Raw genomic sequence first — 17,431 nt, 5'->3', positions numbered from 1 at the left:
TGATTCAATACTGGTCGTACTTAACTACAGGATTAATTTCGTGACGGTCGTCCAAAATGGGCTTGTGACATACCGTGAGATTTGGGCATGCTCGTGCATCAGTTCCACTCGCATGAACATTTGGTTGTCAAAGTAGATCATGGAACTGTGAAACTAACCAACAATCGACTTTATGGATCTTTCCAGACGAGCCAAATCGAACATTTTTTCACCAGAAGTTTTCGATAGAATCAGGGAAACCAATAACAGAAAACTAATCATTCTCCACCACACATCAGTTTAAACAAAAACTATTTTGAATAGTCACAACATCGAAGTGATGGCTCATCCACCATACAGTCCTTGTTTGGCACCAAATGATTTCGTCTTATAGAATCACATGTTTTGGAGGTACCTCAATTCGATAATTGGTTCGAATGCATGCAAAAAAGCATTGATTTGAAAAACTTCCTAGTAGGATTTTCATTTGAAGCAACATCTCGAGCCTTCGAGTTTTGCTGATTTCTTGATTCAATACTGGTCGAAATTCCATCAGTTCCACTCGCATGAACATTTGGTTGTCAAGATAGATCATGGATTTGTAAAACTAACCAACAATCGACTGTATGGTTCTTTCCAGTTGAACCAAATCCAACATAAGTTGCACGAAGCACTTCGAACCAAATTGTCGCAACTTAGAACGGTCAATTCTGAGTGTTTTTTACTAGAAGTGTTCGAAATCACATGTTTTGAAGGTACCTCAATTCGAAAATTGGTTAAAAAACATGCAAAAGTGCAATGATTTTAATAGAGATATTTTGAAAAACTTTCTAGTAGGATTTTCAGTTAAACTGTTTGTTGTTTATGTTTAGCTACAGGTAATTGAGTTTCTTTAATCATTTTTACAAAGTGATATGAAATTAGTATCATCAATCAACTTTAGAAGCTTACGCAGACCATCTTCTATCAAAAATTGGGGTTAACTTTCTTAGTATCCTAAAAGTTTTGTATTCCTTTTCAAATAAACTATAATAATCGTAACGTCATCAAGTTTATTCCAGTTCGGAAAGCTGGAAAGACAAAACTAATTGACATCGACAAAGAAAACTAATTTGAAAATTTTCCTTCCAAAAAAAAAATGGAAAAACTCGCGTAATTTTATATTTTAAATTGTGCAAACAGGCGGTGTCAGTTACCCCGAAAGTCAACTTTGCTTTATAACCAATTTAAAAGATGGAGACCGATTTAGTTGGAGTCTCTCTTTTAGAAAAATTATAACTGGAAACTGCTCGGAGAAAGGAAGTTCCGGAACTAATTAATTTACTTTTATTTGCACAGCCGCATTTTACAAAGTAATTCAATTTGTCGAGTTTTAGTCTCCTTCATATTTTTCTGGAAAAGAAAGTAAACAATGTCGCGAGATCAAGGGATTCTTCAATTTTTTTTCTTTTCGGTCTATCCGATAACCGCCGTCACATCGTTTTCTGTACTTTATTTGAAATGTAACGTTTTCTCAGTGTATAATCGTAAATCTCTACATCAACTCGAGGACCATCGTCCCATCGTAAACAAGCTCATTTTCCAAAATGACATATTATCTCGGTAGAGTCCGAAAGTGACATGCCATCATCGGAGACCGCACAAAGGGCCAACTCTGTTTATTCTGAGGGAGACTAAAAGCAACGTGTACAGTTAGACGAGACGTTTCGTTCCCATAAACCCATCATCACAGCACGCTTGGGATACGACATGTGCATAGTAGTATATATACAATATCCACAATATCCAGCCCTACGCGGCTTTTGTGCGCCCTAATGGGGCACCCTTTCTACAAAACTTGTCAACTTTGGAGGAGCTACATCTTCATTAGTTCTTATTTTATCCGTATGAAATTTCCCAGGTAAAAACAACTAAAAAATGTTTTTACTATCCGCAGAAAATGAAATTGCTTATTATCATGCGAAAAGTAAATTTTTAATATCAACAAATGTGTAATTATACGGTATAAATGACACGCATTAACTCGTCGGTAACATATGTATATAAAATTTTGCATTAAATCGACACAATAATAAATCATAGACGGGGTTAATTTGGTTAATAAAATCACGGTGAATCGACCCCTTGTAATATTCATGAGGAGGTGAACTTTCAATTATAAAATTTATTTAATGGACTGGGGCCGCATCAGCACACACATACATACACGGAAAGGGTCCGGGGATTTTATACGTCAATTCCAATCAATAGATTATCGCGAAATGTTTTTTTCATATTCAAAGAAAATTGATAAAAACCAGCGGGAAAAAAAGTGAAATCAATTCTAAATATTTGATATATTTATTAAGCGTTGATACGAGGTGTATACATAAAGTTCCGTTTAGTTATATATAAAGAAAAAAGTGTACAGATATTTCCGAAAATTTATAGGCATTTGTTATATCGTGGAACAAGTTTTTGTGTGTTTTCTATGAATTCAATCATATTATCCAGCTCATTTTCAAGTGTTGACCACCAAAGAAAGATTGTGTAAGAGATTGAAATCGCTACTCATGGTAATACATCAATTTCTCTTGGATTACGTGAACCAGTTCTTTAATTACAAATGACAAAATCATTGGACAAGATTTTGTCGGCGGTTTTTTCAAAACTGAAATTATTTCAGAATTTTAGTCCCACTACTTGAGGGCGTAGTTGAAAATAAGACAATTAAGTGGCATTTTATATACGATAATCGAATTCTTCAAAAAATTCCGAGTATTTTTCGTTTAACAAGGTTCAATCTCTTCAAAAAAGTAGTAGAAACTTTGTTTTAAAAATTCTAGTACTCAATACATATTTCAATAGTCTAAAATAGAAAATCTCTAAACAATAAAATATACGAAGTTTTTCCACATATTTCTGTCTAGATAAGACAAACATTTCACTACTAGGAAAATATATTAAGAAATCATCATCATTTTATACAAGATCTTTGATGAACAAGAAAAAGACAGTCGCGAGAAACGAAACCTCAGATCGCACAACTGTATAAAATAATTAGATTTTTTTTATTCTATCGCACAAATTAGAAAAAAAAATTTAATAATATTTACAGTGAAAGCAAAAGGAAATGTTTGGTAGGACGTTCTGTATATAAAATTACTTCGATTATGCACAGTATTTAAATTTGATGCATGCGTTTTAAAGTAACCCGTATGTCGAAGAGTAAATCTGCGGATATCTCACCCCAGGACGGGGTGATTTTACTCGTAGGTCGTCCACCCCCCGTAGAGGGCTGATAAAGCACTTCTGTTGCTCTATATTATGTTTATTTGATAAAACCCTTCTTTAAATTCTATGCACGACTGATTATGATGACTTTATCTAGGGTTTTATCCTGTGTACGTGCTAATAAGACCACCGCCCGTTATGATACGACCGAAATATGCAAAAAAGGTAAATAAAAAAAATGATCATGATTCAAACCAAATATCTTAATAAAAATTCCGAAATTATTAAACGTAAGTTGTTTTTTTCCCAAATATCATTATTTTAATTTAAGTTACATTCTTTCTAATCGCTGGAACAGTTTTACCAAGAGAAGAAAAATTTAATCGATGTAATCCTCAGACTGAAGCTGAAGCAGTCCTCCAAACACTTGAGGAAATAACAATATGCGTATCCGGTTACAACGAAGGACATGGGAATGAACAAGCTGATCATCCGACGAAAAAAAGTCGAGACAATTCCTTCCATTGGACCACAACCACTTACAGAGCCATCAAATCAAGGTCAACATGTAACAAGACCCCAGGTCTGAAACAAACGAAGATATTTCTTTCTTATTCTACCAAATGGTCTCGAAAGACCCTTCCATCGTTAAGTCATTGCACACTGGTGAATTACCATCTGAAGAAAGAACATTGGAGAAACTGTAAACAGCTCTTGTCTTTTCTGGAAGGGGTCAAAGGAACCATCCGAATACCTCCTATGTGAGTTCGAGGCTGTCCATAGACAAAGACTGAAGTATTTACATTCAAGTTTCTTAAAGCTAGACGAAGTAAGCCGCATAACACTTTCTTTGCAAATCCGTTGATAGTAGAATCCAAAGAGATGTTTTTAGTTGATGAAACCTCCAGTCCTGATGAACGTACTAAGTGAAAGTGTTGAAGTTAATTGAGAGTTCACAGATAGAGTGACATGAAAAGGTGGAAGTTTTGTTGTAAGAATTGTTTATATACGAGAATTGTCCCAAAAGTACCTGTTCTAACGGAGAGATGGCGGTAGTTTCTTAAAAAATACACAATCTATACGTCAAATGTTTCAAGTTTGAAGACGCCACGTTGAAGAATATCCACAAAGCGGTCGTGGATGATCGTCGTGTATGAGCTAGCAGACATAGTAGGCTTTTCAAAAAGGACCGTACATCGTATATTAACTGAAAATTTGGACGTGAGAAAGCTGTGAGCAAGATGGGTGCCGCGTTTGGTCACACTGGAAAAGACACAGCGTCGTGAAGATATTTCCATCGAGTGTTTGACAATATTTCACAGATTTTCATAACCATGGATGAAACGTGGGTCCATCATTTCACACTCGAAACCAAAGAACAATCAAAACAATGGACTGGGGAGGAAGAACCGGCTCCAAAGAAGGCAAAGACCGTTCCATCTGCAGGCAAACAAAACCAGCATCGTTAAGATATTTCCATCGAGTGTTTGACAATATTTCACAGATTTTCATAACCATGGATGAAACTTGGGTCCATCATTTCACACTCGAAACCAAAGAACAATCAAAACAATGGACTGAGGAGGAAGAACCGGCTCCAAAGAAAGCAAAGACCGTTCCATCTGCAGGCAAACAAAACCAGCATCGTTAAGATATTTCCATCGAGTGTTTGACAATATTTCACAGATTTTCATAACCATGGATGAAACTTGGGTCCATCATTTCACACTCGAAACCAAAGAACAATCAAAACAATGGACTGAGGAGGAAGAACCGGCTCCAAAGAAAGCAAAGGCCGTTCCATCTGCAGGCAAACAAAACCAGCATCGTGAAGATATTTCCATCGAGTTTTTGACAATATGTCACAGATTTTCATAACCATGGATGAAACTTGGGTCCATCATTTCACACTCGAAACCAAAGAACAATCAAAACAATGAACTGAGAAAGAAGAACCGGCTCCAAAGAAGGCAAAGACCATTCCATCTGCATGCAAACAAAACCAGCATCGTGAAGATATTTCCATCGAGTGTTTGACAATATGTCACAGATTTTCATAACCATGAATGAAACTTGGGTCAATCATTTCACACTCGAAACCAAAGAACAATCAAAACAATGAACTGAGAAAGAAGAACCGGCTCCAAAGAAGGAAAAGACCATTCCATCTGCATGCAAACAAAACCAGCATCGTGAAGATATTTCCATCGAGTGTTTGACAATATTTCACAGATTTTCATAACCATGAATGAAACTTGGGTCAATCATTTCACACTCGAAACCAAAGAACAATCAAAACAATGAACTGAGAAAGAAGAACCGGCTCCAAAGAAGGCAAAGACCGTTCCATCTGCAGGCAAACAAAACCAGCATCGTGAAGATATTTCCATCGAGTTTTTGACAATATGTCACAGATTTTCATAACCATGGATGAAACTTGGGTCCATCATTTCACACTCGAAACCAAAGAACAATCAAAACAATGAACTGAGAAAGAAGAACCGGCTCCAAAGAAGGCAAAGACCATTCCATCTGCATGCAAACAAAACCAGCATCGTGAAGATATTTCCATCGAGTGTTTGACAATATATCACAGATTTTCATAACCATGAATGAAACTTGGGTCAATCATTTCACACTCGAAACCAAAGAACAATCAAAACAATGAACTGAGAAAGAAGAACCGGCTCCAAAGAAGGCAAAGACCGTTCCATCTGCAGGCAAACAAAACCAGCATCGTGAAGATATTTCCATCGAGTTTTTGACAATATGTCACAGATTTTCATAACCATGGATGAAACTTGGGTCCATCATTTCACACTCGAAACCAAAGAACAATCAAAACAATGAACTGAGAAAGAAGAACCGGCTCCAAAGAAGGCAAAGACCATTCCATCTGCATGCAAACAAAACCAGCATCGTGAAGATATTTCCATCGAGTGTTTGACAATATATCACAGATTTTCATAACCATGAATGAAACTTGGGTCAATCATTTCACACTCGAAACCAAAGAACAATCAAAACAATGAACTGAGAAAGAAGAACCGGCTCCAAAGAAGGCAAAGACCATTCCATCTGCATGCAAACAAAACCAGCATCGTGAAGATATTTCCATCGAGTGTTTGACAATATTTCACAGATTTTCATAACCATGGATGAAACTTGGGTCCATCATTTCACACTCGAAACCAAAGAACAATCAAAACAATGGACTGAGAAGGAAGAACCGGCTCGAAAGAAGGCAAAGACCGTTCCATCTGCAGGCAAACAAAACCAGCATCGTGAAGATATTTCCATCGAGTGTTTGACAATATTTCACAGATTTTCATAACCATGAATGAAACTTGGGTCCATCATTTTACACTCGAAACAAAAGAACAATCAAAACAATGGACTGAGAAGGAGGAACCAGCTCCAAAGAAGGCAAAGACAGTTCCATCTGCAGGTAAGGTCGTGTTGTCGGTATTTCGGTCATTATTGTTCATTACTATAGTAAAAAATTGGATAAATTACGTTTAATTTCGAATTTAAAAAAAATTGGGCAGTTAAAATAAAAAAAGCAGCCCTTTGGAGTTGAACTAAAGAGTTCATGTGTTGTGAAGATCGTTTTACATTTTATAGAAACATTTGAGAGGGTAAGAGTTAGAACAAACTTTTTTTTAGAGACACCCAAATATATATTTTGTGAACACTGTATTATTGATATGGAAACTTCTGTTATTATGCGAAACAACATACTTTTTTTACTCGAGAAGGTAGCTCCGTTTCCAGTAGGAGTTGCCGATTTTTTGACCGCCCACTATAATAATAATAATTATTCGAGATACTCCGACTTGAAAAACGTCCTTTCGTGACGTCTCGTCGTCATTTTTTTTTCTTCCTTCGTAGGATTAGATATCTCGATAAATTATTGGTCTGTAGCGACTATAACGAACCAGTTTTTGTATACGAAAAAATCGTGTTTTTATTTATGGTTTTTAGTTATAACGAATTCTTGGAATTGTTTTTGTATCGGGTTAGATGTTTTATTGTCCATAAACGATTTGTAAAACCTGTTGGCGGTTCAAAAGAGTTCGTGTATCGATAAGGGTTTGAGTGCTTTAATGATCAAAATTCAACTAAATCCAACTGAATGTTGAATACCAGGGATTACCTCTAAGTTTTTACAAAAAATAAAACAGAAAAGAAACAAGTTCGTTTCGAAATATTCGCCCTCAAGTTGCATACATTTTTTCGTGCGTTCAAACCGTTTTTTTCCACTAATACGAGGGTCGCTACTCAAGTTTTGACATATGACTGATGCGAATATATCAAATATGACATCGCCATTATAAATTTTGACATTTATAATGGCGAACCTAATAAGAACGAATGCTATTTGAGTTACGCGAAACATTCAACTTGTCAAAAATTTTCATGCGATGATTTTTGACGTGGATCAAACCAACAGCAATAGGCTTAGACTTTTGGTGATGAAATATCGCCGATTTTCCGAAATCGAAGTCGCAGGATGAATTTCGTGAAGGTTGTACCAAGAAAACATCAAAAAGATTTGACCATCGGTCCAAAAAAATCTCACATGGTTGCCTGCTTTATCTTAATAAGTGGACATGTCGCCACCGTTCGAATATAGCAACGTAGAACAGTCAATGCTGAATAGGACACCAGCATTTGTTTACCAGGAGTGTTCGAAAAGATCATGGAAACCCAGCGCAAAAGTCGAATCATTCTCCACCACGACAACGCGAGTTCTAGCACATCAGTTCAAACAAAAACGTTTTTGAATAATCACAATATCGAATTGATGCCGTACAGTCCTCAAAACTTAAATAGCTCGCCTCATATCGTAGAAACTGAAAATCTTCTTGTGATGATGAAAACCGTTGTACACGCATTTTTTTCTTTGTCAGTGGGAAACAAAAAAAAGTCATTAGAGGATAAATCGGGTGAATAAAGGCATTAATTCGATGTTTCTACGGGAATATTTGAAATAATCTTGGTCGCAGGTGCTTGGACGTGCTCAATCAATTCAAAATTGATCCCTTCTACGTCTTTTGGATTTTTAGATGGGAAAAAGATATCGCAAGGTGATATATCCGGCGAATAAGGTGGTTTTGGTAGCACTGGAATCTTTTAAGAAGCAAATTCCGTTTATCTTTTTTTATCTATCAAATACTTAACAATAGACACCAATGCGGTTGTCACGGTGACATATTAGCATCGTTTGTTTTTTAGATTTACTCATGGAAGCTTCTTTTCTTCTTGGATCATTTAGTAATGTCCAATATTAACTCCGACGTTTCGTTTAGTCTTATTTTAGTTCAACAGTAAGTTTATTTTTCTCTTTTCGACCAAAAAAAAAATGTATGGAAAACTACGAATTTGCTTAGTGAAAAACCGCCTCGATGAAATTGAATAAAATCTCCTAAATAAATTTATTAACGCATTGTATGTTCTTACTTATAAACCCATCAGATACGGAACATAATGAAAGCATGAAATAATCGGGGATTACGATTGTCCGTACGTCTCTTTCGCCTCCATTCACCCCTTATTAGCACGCCGACGACGGCGGAGGGTTGCTCTTTTAGCAGGCCATACGGTCAAGTTTTCGGAAGAATACACCGAAGCGACATGTGCACTGTTACATATATATATTTCCCTTCACCTTTCCCCTCTCGATTTGGATGTATGGAACTGCAGATTTCCCATTCAATGTATCAGATTCTGTCTGACAGGTTCAATCATTAGGGATCCAGTTGCTGTCAAATCAATTCAAAACAAACCTCGACGTTCTTTTTTTTCAATAGCCGTTTGTTTTTGGTAAAAAAATTCAACAATAAAACGAAATTTGAGAAAGGAAAAAATTTATTCATAGAAAGATTTGTAACTGAATCCGAAAATTTTTAATTACAAAAAAATAACAATTGGAATTGGTCTGGCTATCAAATAACGAGACTGGTTACGAAAAAAGGTTTTATTAAAAAAATAATCCCCTTCAATATACTCTCCATATCTCGCCACACATCTTTCCATACGTTTTTTCCAGTGACCCAAGCAGTCCTGGAAGTCTTCTTTGATGATGGCCTGCAGGAGCTCTGTCGTTTTTTGCTTTACCGTTTCCATCGACTCAAATCGGGTCCCTTTCAAAGCAGATCTTTTTCTAACCTTTCAAGGAAATCTAAGCAGAACCATTGAAGCAAGAGCTTTTAGTCAGGAGTCAGATTTTTTGGTACCAACTTTTGTCATGTGTAATTCCAATTTCTAATCGTTTCTTTATCGGTGTTTACAGCTTCGGTAATTATCCGGATGCTTATTCGGAGATCTGCACGCACAATTTGGTTCATTTTGGACACTGAAGATGACCTGGACGCTATAAAGTGCTTACACCACTCAAAAACACGCGCACGAGATAGAGAATTGTCCCCATAGACCTTTTGCAACAATTTATAGCATTCAGTCGGAGTTTTTTTCAATTTAACGAGAATTTGAGATTGAAACGTTCATTATTTAATAGCCCAACTTTGTATTCTCGCGAATGCAAGACGATTGAGTGAACCTCAGGGATAGAATGAAAATTCAGGATATTATAGGGAAGAAAATCATGAAGTGGTGAGATGGGTTAGTCATATCGAAAAAATTCGGAAAGCAAACACACGGAGACCACAAGGCAGATTTCCAATCTCCAAATATTCGGAACTAAAGAACTTATGATCATCCCAAGTTTTAATTTCGATAATATGGATTCCGAATCGATTAAATTTGGCTAATTACCGACATTAGTTTTTACCATCGCCAAAAAGGGGGTAAAATACACTTACCAAATATATATCGATAAATAAAGTTGATAAAACTAATAGAAATAATCATTTGAATTGTGTGCTATAACAAGAGCACAATATGGTGTCAAAGTAAAAGGTAACAGAAACTATCAATAGAAAGAAGACAACACGAAATAGAGATCGAAAGCTATTGATAGCGACGACCCAATCGATTCTTATGAGACGGAGATCAAGTAATAAACCCCGAGGATGGAGAAATACTGCAAAACGATGAGCTGGGGATGGCCAACTAGTGATATTGGTCCCCGTGGACTTCCTGGCTTTCGAACGTAAGAGGATGTACAGGATGCGGCAACCATCGGACGTGATAGAAAAATACAGACGTTGCAACACGACGATTAATAAAGGATATGGAACCGTGGACTGGGAATGCCATACAGACACCTGGGAGTATTCCTTGTGAATACGAACCGGATGATGAGGGACACTCGTTTTTCGAATGTAACCACTGGAGGGATTTAAAAGAAGGGCTAGAGAAAAATGTTGGCTGTATAACTCCTAATAATATGGTCCTGGTGATGCTGCACAAGATAGAGTTATAGAAACTGGTTGCTATTTGCACAAAGACAATTCTAAGACTTCATGACATAATAAATTAATAGACGACGAAAGAACGGAACACGTACAGACGCGCAAATAAAAGTGACTGAGATCACCATAGTTCATAGTTATATGAATATCACAGAAGATGGCGGTTGAGTTGTTAGGCTACGAGAGTCATTTATCTATCAGCGCTCCTGGTGGAATCCGTTACTTGGTCTCCGCATTTTCTTCAAAAAGCGTATGCGGACAATATAGTGATAGAAGTGGAGAATAAAAACGTTGTAGGAATTTAAGAAAAAACGGGTCCCAAAATTAATAAAATCGAAGCAAAAATTTGATGATATTAGTTTGAAGTTTGAAGGCAAAGATATACTATAACCTAGATGTAGATGAATATAGAATAGAAGAAAAATAACAAAAAAATAAAAGTAATAATAAGACACATCATGATTTATGCTGCTAAGATATTGAGTATGATAAAGGAAAAGGTTGAAATTATGCTGAGAATGGAAAGAAAAATAATATAAAATGACATATACAGAAGAAGAACAAATAAAGAAAAAGAAAAAGCGCTGGAGGGAAAAGATGTGGTAAAGATAATAAAAAAGGAAGGATGAGATAGATAGTTGGGACATATGTGGAGAGCTGTTCACTTCTATAGGGTCTGATTTTCGGTTCAAATATTCAGTTCATTGGGAACGATGCCAGAGCTTCGAATTTCTGCTCTATTCGAACTAAGCGTTATTAATTTTTCATGGCTACACCAAATAGACGACGAGCTGGCTTCTGATGACGCTTGAGCTGGTCTTGGATCCGGAGATTGTCCTTTTCGCCTATGCTCTGAGCAAATGTCATTGCTGAGTCTTGAAATAGCACTGGAGACAGCAAGTGGAGCCGTTCACTCTTATATTTACCATACGTAATTAATTTATACTTAGAACGATTGAAATATTACGACAGTACAAGTGGAATACATAATTAGTAGAATGATCGATAGTTCCAGATAAAAAAAATCGATAATAAAATCTCTGCGATGATTGATTCTCAAAGGACATAATTTGTAGAAACTCCTCTACTTAAATAAATACGAATAAATCGGTGAAGGGATTAATATACATCTAAACAACCAAGAGACAGATAGATTTGTGATCCCTTTTTGTATCCAGAGGCTATAGGGAGAACAAGTGATTAATAGAATATAAATACGTTTGAAATTCATGGTACAAACACCGTGACCCATCTACCGACTCATCTGTGGGTGGTTTATACACACGCACATACATACTGATGAATTAAATAGACAAAATCCAACCCTCCTTCGAGTGTACGTACTTAATTGTGTGTATACCGTGTTAGATATACGCAGGACTTAACTAGCCCCGTTGTTATAAACAAAAAACATTTTTTTTTAATAACGTGAGTTATTTAGTACAAGCTGATAATGATTAAAATGTTGAGAAAGAGAATGATTTCGATCGAATACCAATGTAATCAGAGCATGTTCAGCATTAAATATGTCGAAATCCTTGATGGCAATTTTAAATTTGGTTCAGTCTCGAAAATTAAGTAGCAGCCCTCGTAGCTATTTTCCAGCGAATGGAAGTGTTAGATGAGAAGAAGTTTCGAGCCCGTTATGAAGTAAACAAATAAAGGAACAGCTAAATTGTAAATCGTGCTGTTTGGAAGAGGAAAAACCAAAAATCAAGGAAATTGTTAACATTAATCTGAATGAGGATACACTAAATGAAATTAACAACTTCATATAACTTGTCCAGAAAACGAAGAAATAGAAATAAATACTAAAATAAGACAGCTAGTGTATTAAAGAGAATACATGTTCAGAACTAAGTTGAAATTTTTGGAAGTTATCGTCTCCAGAGATTGAAAATAAACTCTGAAGACGATAATTTGATTATCGAAACGAAAGTGAGTTTTTTTAGAGTTTCAGAGTAAAAATTTACCATTTTTTGTTTCATTATTCGATCTAACAACCAAAATTTGACTACGATGCTATTTTACATTTAAAACATCATTTGGCAAGAAACTTATATAATATAATTGGTTTATGTTACAAAAAATCGTTATGAAATTTTGTAAATCATGTTAATTTGATCAAAAATACTGAAAATACACGTTTTTGGAAATTCAAAAATACGTCTTGGTAGATACATATCTTTTCAATACACCTCGTAGCATAGTTTTTATTCTTTGAAAACGTGGTTATGATATAGAGTATTAACAATTAACAGAACTATTGATAAGTTACAGGAAACAAACGAGAAAATCTGGTCGATGGCTACTGAAAGGTAGTAAGATTCGAATCACGTACAGAACGTTTAATTAATTGGACATATTTGCTCATATTTTTGACTCTTCTTTGAACGTTCTTCCATTCCGCGAAATCGCTTAACTTGGTGCTGTTAGAATGAAACAACGTTCACGGAAGAGTCAAGAATATGAGCAAGTTATGACCAAATAGAATTCTGAAGACGATTTAACTCAATAACCAATTCATTGTCAGGACATCGCTGTGAAATCGAGTCCAAAAAAAGCTCAGAGAAAAGCAAGGAGTGGATGGACAGTCAGGAGAAGACTTAGGGCAGCTAGCCTTGAGTCAAAAAAGTAAAATATTGATCCTACATTAACCCCAGTACAATGAGTCTACAATTTACAAAAGGATACGTTAATTGGACTGACGAGTTTTCCTATGGTAGCGATAAAAGAGGACGAGTTTACAGTAAACCTGGAGAAAAAACCGCGCAACGTTGCATTGAAAGAAACGTCGCTTTTGTAGGAGGTTCTTGGATGGTTTGAGTGGATATTTCACTGGAAGCAAAGTTGGTTTTTATTGAAACTAGCGGTGGATTAAAGGCGAACGATGCCCGTTCGTATCATGCAGGTTCTGTACGGCGGTATTGACAAGATGTCGAGATTGTCGTATTCAAAATTGATTCCTTCTACGTCTTTTTTTGGATTTTTAGATGAGAAAAAGATATCGCAAGGTGATATATCTGGCGAATAAGGTGGTTTTGGTAGCACTGTAAAATTCCCGAAACGTTGCATCGAAAGAAACGTCGCTCTTGTAGGAAGATCCTGGATAGTTTGGGTGGACATTTCACTGGAAACAAAGTTTGTTTTTATTGAAACTAGCAGTGGAACGGAGGGATTAACGACGAAAAATGCCCGTCCGAATCATGCAGGTTCTGTACTGCGATATTAAGAAACTCGTTCTATCGATGAAAAAACGATTGTCAGCTGTTATTAGGGCCTGTGAAGGGAACACTGAATATTGATAGGTTAATTTCAAATATATTATTATTTCTTACGTCTTCATCCAACAACTTGATAAGTGATCAGTTAGAGAAGAATTATGTTTAGCTTGTACTAGTGGTGATCAAAATTGGATGCGGTATCCAGAGCACCCTTAACCTTTCGAAAAAACATATAAAAATTGCCAAAAGAAAAAAACACGAAGAGTAATATTGTTTCGGGAGGAGAAACTCCCGCGGAAAGTATTTTAAAAAGGTAAAAGGCTGAAAGGAAAGCAGAATTAAAGAAGCAAAAATAGTTAAATGAATGGTGACACTTAATTTTTTCAGGCTTGTATTTTTTTTAACTGTTTATTGTAACCCTTTCCGTACGAAATTTTTTTTATCGGAAAATTTTCTTAATCATAAAAAAATAGTTCAATAACAACGATTCTACAGAGACTTTCGAAACGCGAGCGTCGATTTCTTCGCTCACGATTCAAATAATTTTTCGATACGATCCTGTAAACGTCGTGTCCGATGGGGCGCGGACGAGTAGAAGAGAAAGGGGGTAATAATGATGATAAAAGAGATTCAAATATAAAGTAGCCGTGTCGGTGACATAAGGGATGTATAGAGGAATAGCGAAAAAGGTCTCCCTTTATCTATGTTAGTATATCTCGACATCTGTCGTTTGCGTTCCGGGATCTGTCAATTCGAGTCGAGTTTTTCGAAGGCCCTCTGGGTAATTCCATTTTTTTTTAATCGTCAATATTGGTACGTTATTTTCTGTTATTTTTTTTTTCAAATTTTGATACATACGTTAGATTTTCGCCGTACCGTTTCCACGTAAAATCCAACATGAATATATATATGGTAGGCCGATTCGGAAAGACCGAAAAGTGAAAAAGGGGGATACCCCCAAGTAATCTGCTAATGGACGGACGCCGAGCGTCGTCGTCGTCGTCATTCTCGGTAGGATACGCGTTATGAATTCGATTAGTGGCCGAGAGAAGGGCGACGCGGGGACGGGGAATATAGGGACAAAAGGGGAGAACTTTGAATAATGTCGGGCAATTTGTTGATACTTTAAGAGATGTTGGGGCGTAAATTATAATTTGCGATTGTCGTTGAGCATTCGTGTAAATTACGAGCGTATTTCACTAATTTTTTAATAATTGGCGCTGCCAGTAGGATTTGTTTTTTTTATGACTTACCTTACGATGTCGTAAACTCTAACGGCGGGTGTTTCTGGAGGAGCATTTTTCAAAACGGTAGCCAGTAACTGCATCAAAGCAGTACATAGAGGTTCACTCGGTAGAGTTTCTTCGTAATCTTCAAGTGTCTGAAAAAAACAAACGGTGATATCCAAAAGAGATTTTATAACAAAAGAAAACATTCTTTTTGGTAATAAATCAACTCCATTACTTTCGTTTTGATATTACATATAGACCAGAGTAAAAACCTATTGGAAAATGAGGAAACTATAATATGAATCAAAGGAAAAATAATTTACGGACGATCTACGGTCAGGAAGAGAAAAGGGGTGAGTTTTTAATGGTAAAAAATAGTTTATCTCGATTTTCCGGCAAAGCTACAAATCCTATGGAGAAAAGTCAAATAGCAAAGTAATGAGAAGATCTATAACTTTTGTCTTCTTACTTTTTTCATAATTCAAGAAACCAAGTTTTTCGTATGTAATTCTTATCTTTTTTTTCACGACATTTTGTGAAAAGTTGCCTTTTTATGTCCTATATACACTGTAATTTATTTGATTTGGATTATGTATTTTTTGACGTTTTTTTTTTTGACACAATATCGAAAAATTTCGGACGAAAATTTTTCCGTCAAAAAATCTGCTTAAGTCGGTTTTCGCTTTTATCTTTTAGGAACAAGAAATTTTTTTTCACGAAATTTGATGAAAACTTATATTCTTATGTTCCAAATATACTGTAATTCATTTGAATTGGAATATTTATTTTTTCACGTTATTTTGACATAATACAGTAAAAACACCCTAATTTTCGAACGAAAATTCTCCCGTCAAAATATCAGCTTTTTTTAAAAAGTCGGTGGGATTTTTATTCGGTGAAATCTCTATATTTTGATGGTGTAAAAAATATTACCATCCCCATAGTAAACTTTCTCAGAAAAGGCAAATAAAAAATTCGCATCCGAAAATTTTATTATGCACAATTTTTATATATTTATTTAAATTTTACACTCCAATTACTCATGTTTATGATAATAACATGGAATCTCATGTTTCTTCATGTAATAAGAGTGGAAACATTTAATAAATCACTAAAAATTAACATAATTGAAAAAAAATTTTGAGGTGTGGGTTTTTTTTGCCTTTTCTAAAAAAAATTACCGCGATGATGGTAATATATTTTTACACCAACAGGAACTAGAGATTTCAACGAACAAAAATCCCGCCGACTTATAAAGAAAAGCAAATTTTTTGACAGGAAAATTTTCGTTCGAAATTTTTCGATATTGTGTCACAAATAACGTGAAAAAATACATATTTCAAATCAAACAAATTACAGTGAATATAGGACATAAAGAGGCAACTTTCCACAAAATTTCGTGAAGAAAAAATATTTTTTGTAAAAGTTAAAAATTGCAAACGGAAAACTTGATTTTTTTAATTTTTCACATGAATTTTGAGGTTATGTCAAAAAAATGTAAGAAATACAAAAGTTGTAGATCATTTTTTTGCCTACAACTTTGCTATCCAACATTTTTCCATAAGACTTAGAGTTTTGCCAGAAATCGAGAAAAACTATTTTTCACCCTTAAAAACTCACCCCTTTTCCCTTCCTGACCTTAGATCCACCGTAAATTATTATTCCTTTTATTTTTATCATCTTCTTCCCCTTTTCCAATGGGTTTCATCCTACTATTATTTTTTTTTGGTTTCAAAAATTATCGACCCTGGTCTAATAGAACCAAATCTCTTTTTCAAACATTTACATTTATTTTTAACAAGGAAATAAGTAATTCTAATATATCTAATATGCAAAGGAGAATAATATGCTAAAATTTAATTATCTTGATGCAGAATTTCCTCGAAAGCTTGCGTAATATCAAAAATAAAAACAAGTTTTAGTGGGTATCCCAAAATTAACGCATTAAGATATAAACTAAAAAGAAAACACAGTTTTTAGTCCTTTTAAATTGTAATTTTTCCATTCAAACACAAAGTACAAAGTACATCGGACAAGTAACCTCCACGACTTTGCATACAGACATACGTATTCGTTTGTCAAAACATTCCACGACCATTCTACATAATTGTTTCTGAAATTCGTCGAATCTCCTACTTTAATCCTCGTGTAATTGTCGGCTTGTTGACATAGAGCTATAGCTCTAGGTAACGTCATAAAAAAATCAGATGGTGTTAAATCACACGATCCAGAAGGCCAATACTGATCACCGAGACGAAAAACTACACGAGCTGGAAATGTCGCAAACAGTAATTCAAGTTTTTCATGGGCTGTATGGCATGTGACACCGTCTTGTTGAAATCACATATTGACCACATCAGTATCAAGTAATTCCGACAAAAACAATTGTGGTATCATTTCGTGATATGAA

The 17,431-nt window shown here is 35.4% G+C and overlaps 1 protein-coding gene across 2 annotated transcripts in view; it reads right to left on the bottom strand.

The window, feature by feature from the left end:
- LOC130444626 (S phase cyclin A-associated protein in the endoplasmic reticulum) overlaps positions 1-17,431 on the bottom strand; it is a 73,751-nt gene that overhangs the window by 42,143 nt on the left and 14,177 nt on the right. For both annotated transcript variants that reach the window (XM_056779875.1, XM_056779883.1), the window contains exon 15: positions 15,046-15,173. In XM_056779875.1, coding sequence (XP_056635853.1) covers positions 15,046-15,173 — 128 coding nt within the window. The remainder of the gene's footprint in view (positions 1-15,045; positions 15,174-17,431) is intronic.

This window comes from Diorhabda sublineata, chromosome 1 (assembly GCF_026230105.1).
Source record: "Diorhabda sublineata isolate icDioSubl1.1 chromosome 1, icDioSubl1.1, whole genome shotgun sequence".
NCBI lineage: Eukaryota > Metazoa > Arthropoda > Insecta > Coleoptera > Chrysomelidae > Diorhabda > Diorhabda sublineata.
This window is presented reverse-complemented; position numbering and strand designations above follow the sequence as displayed.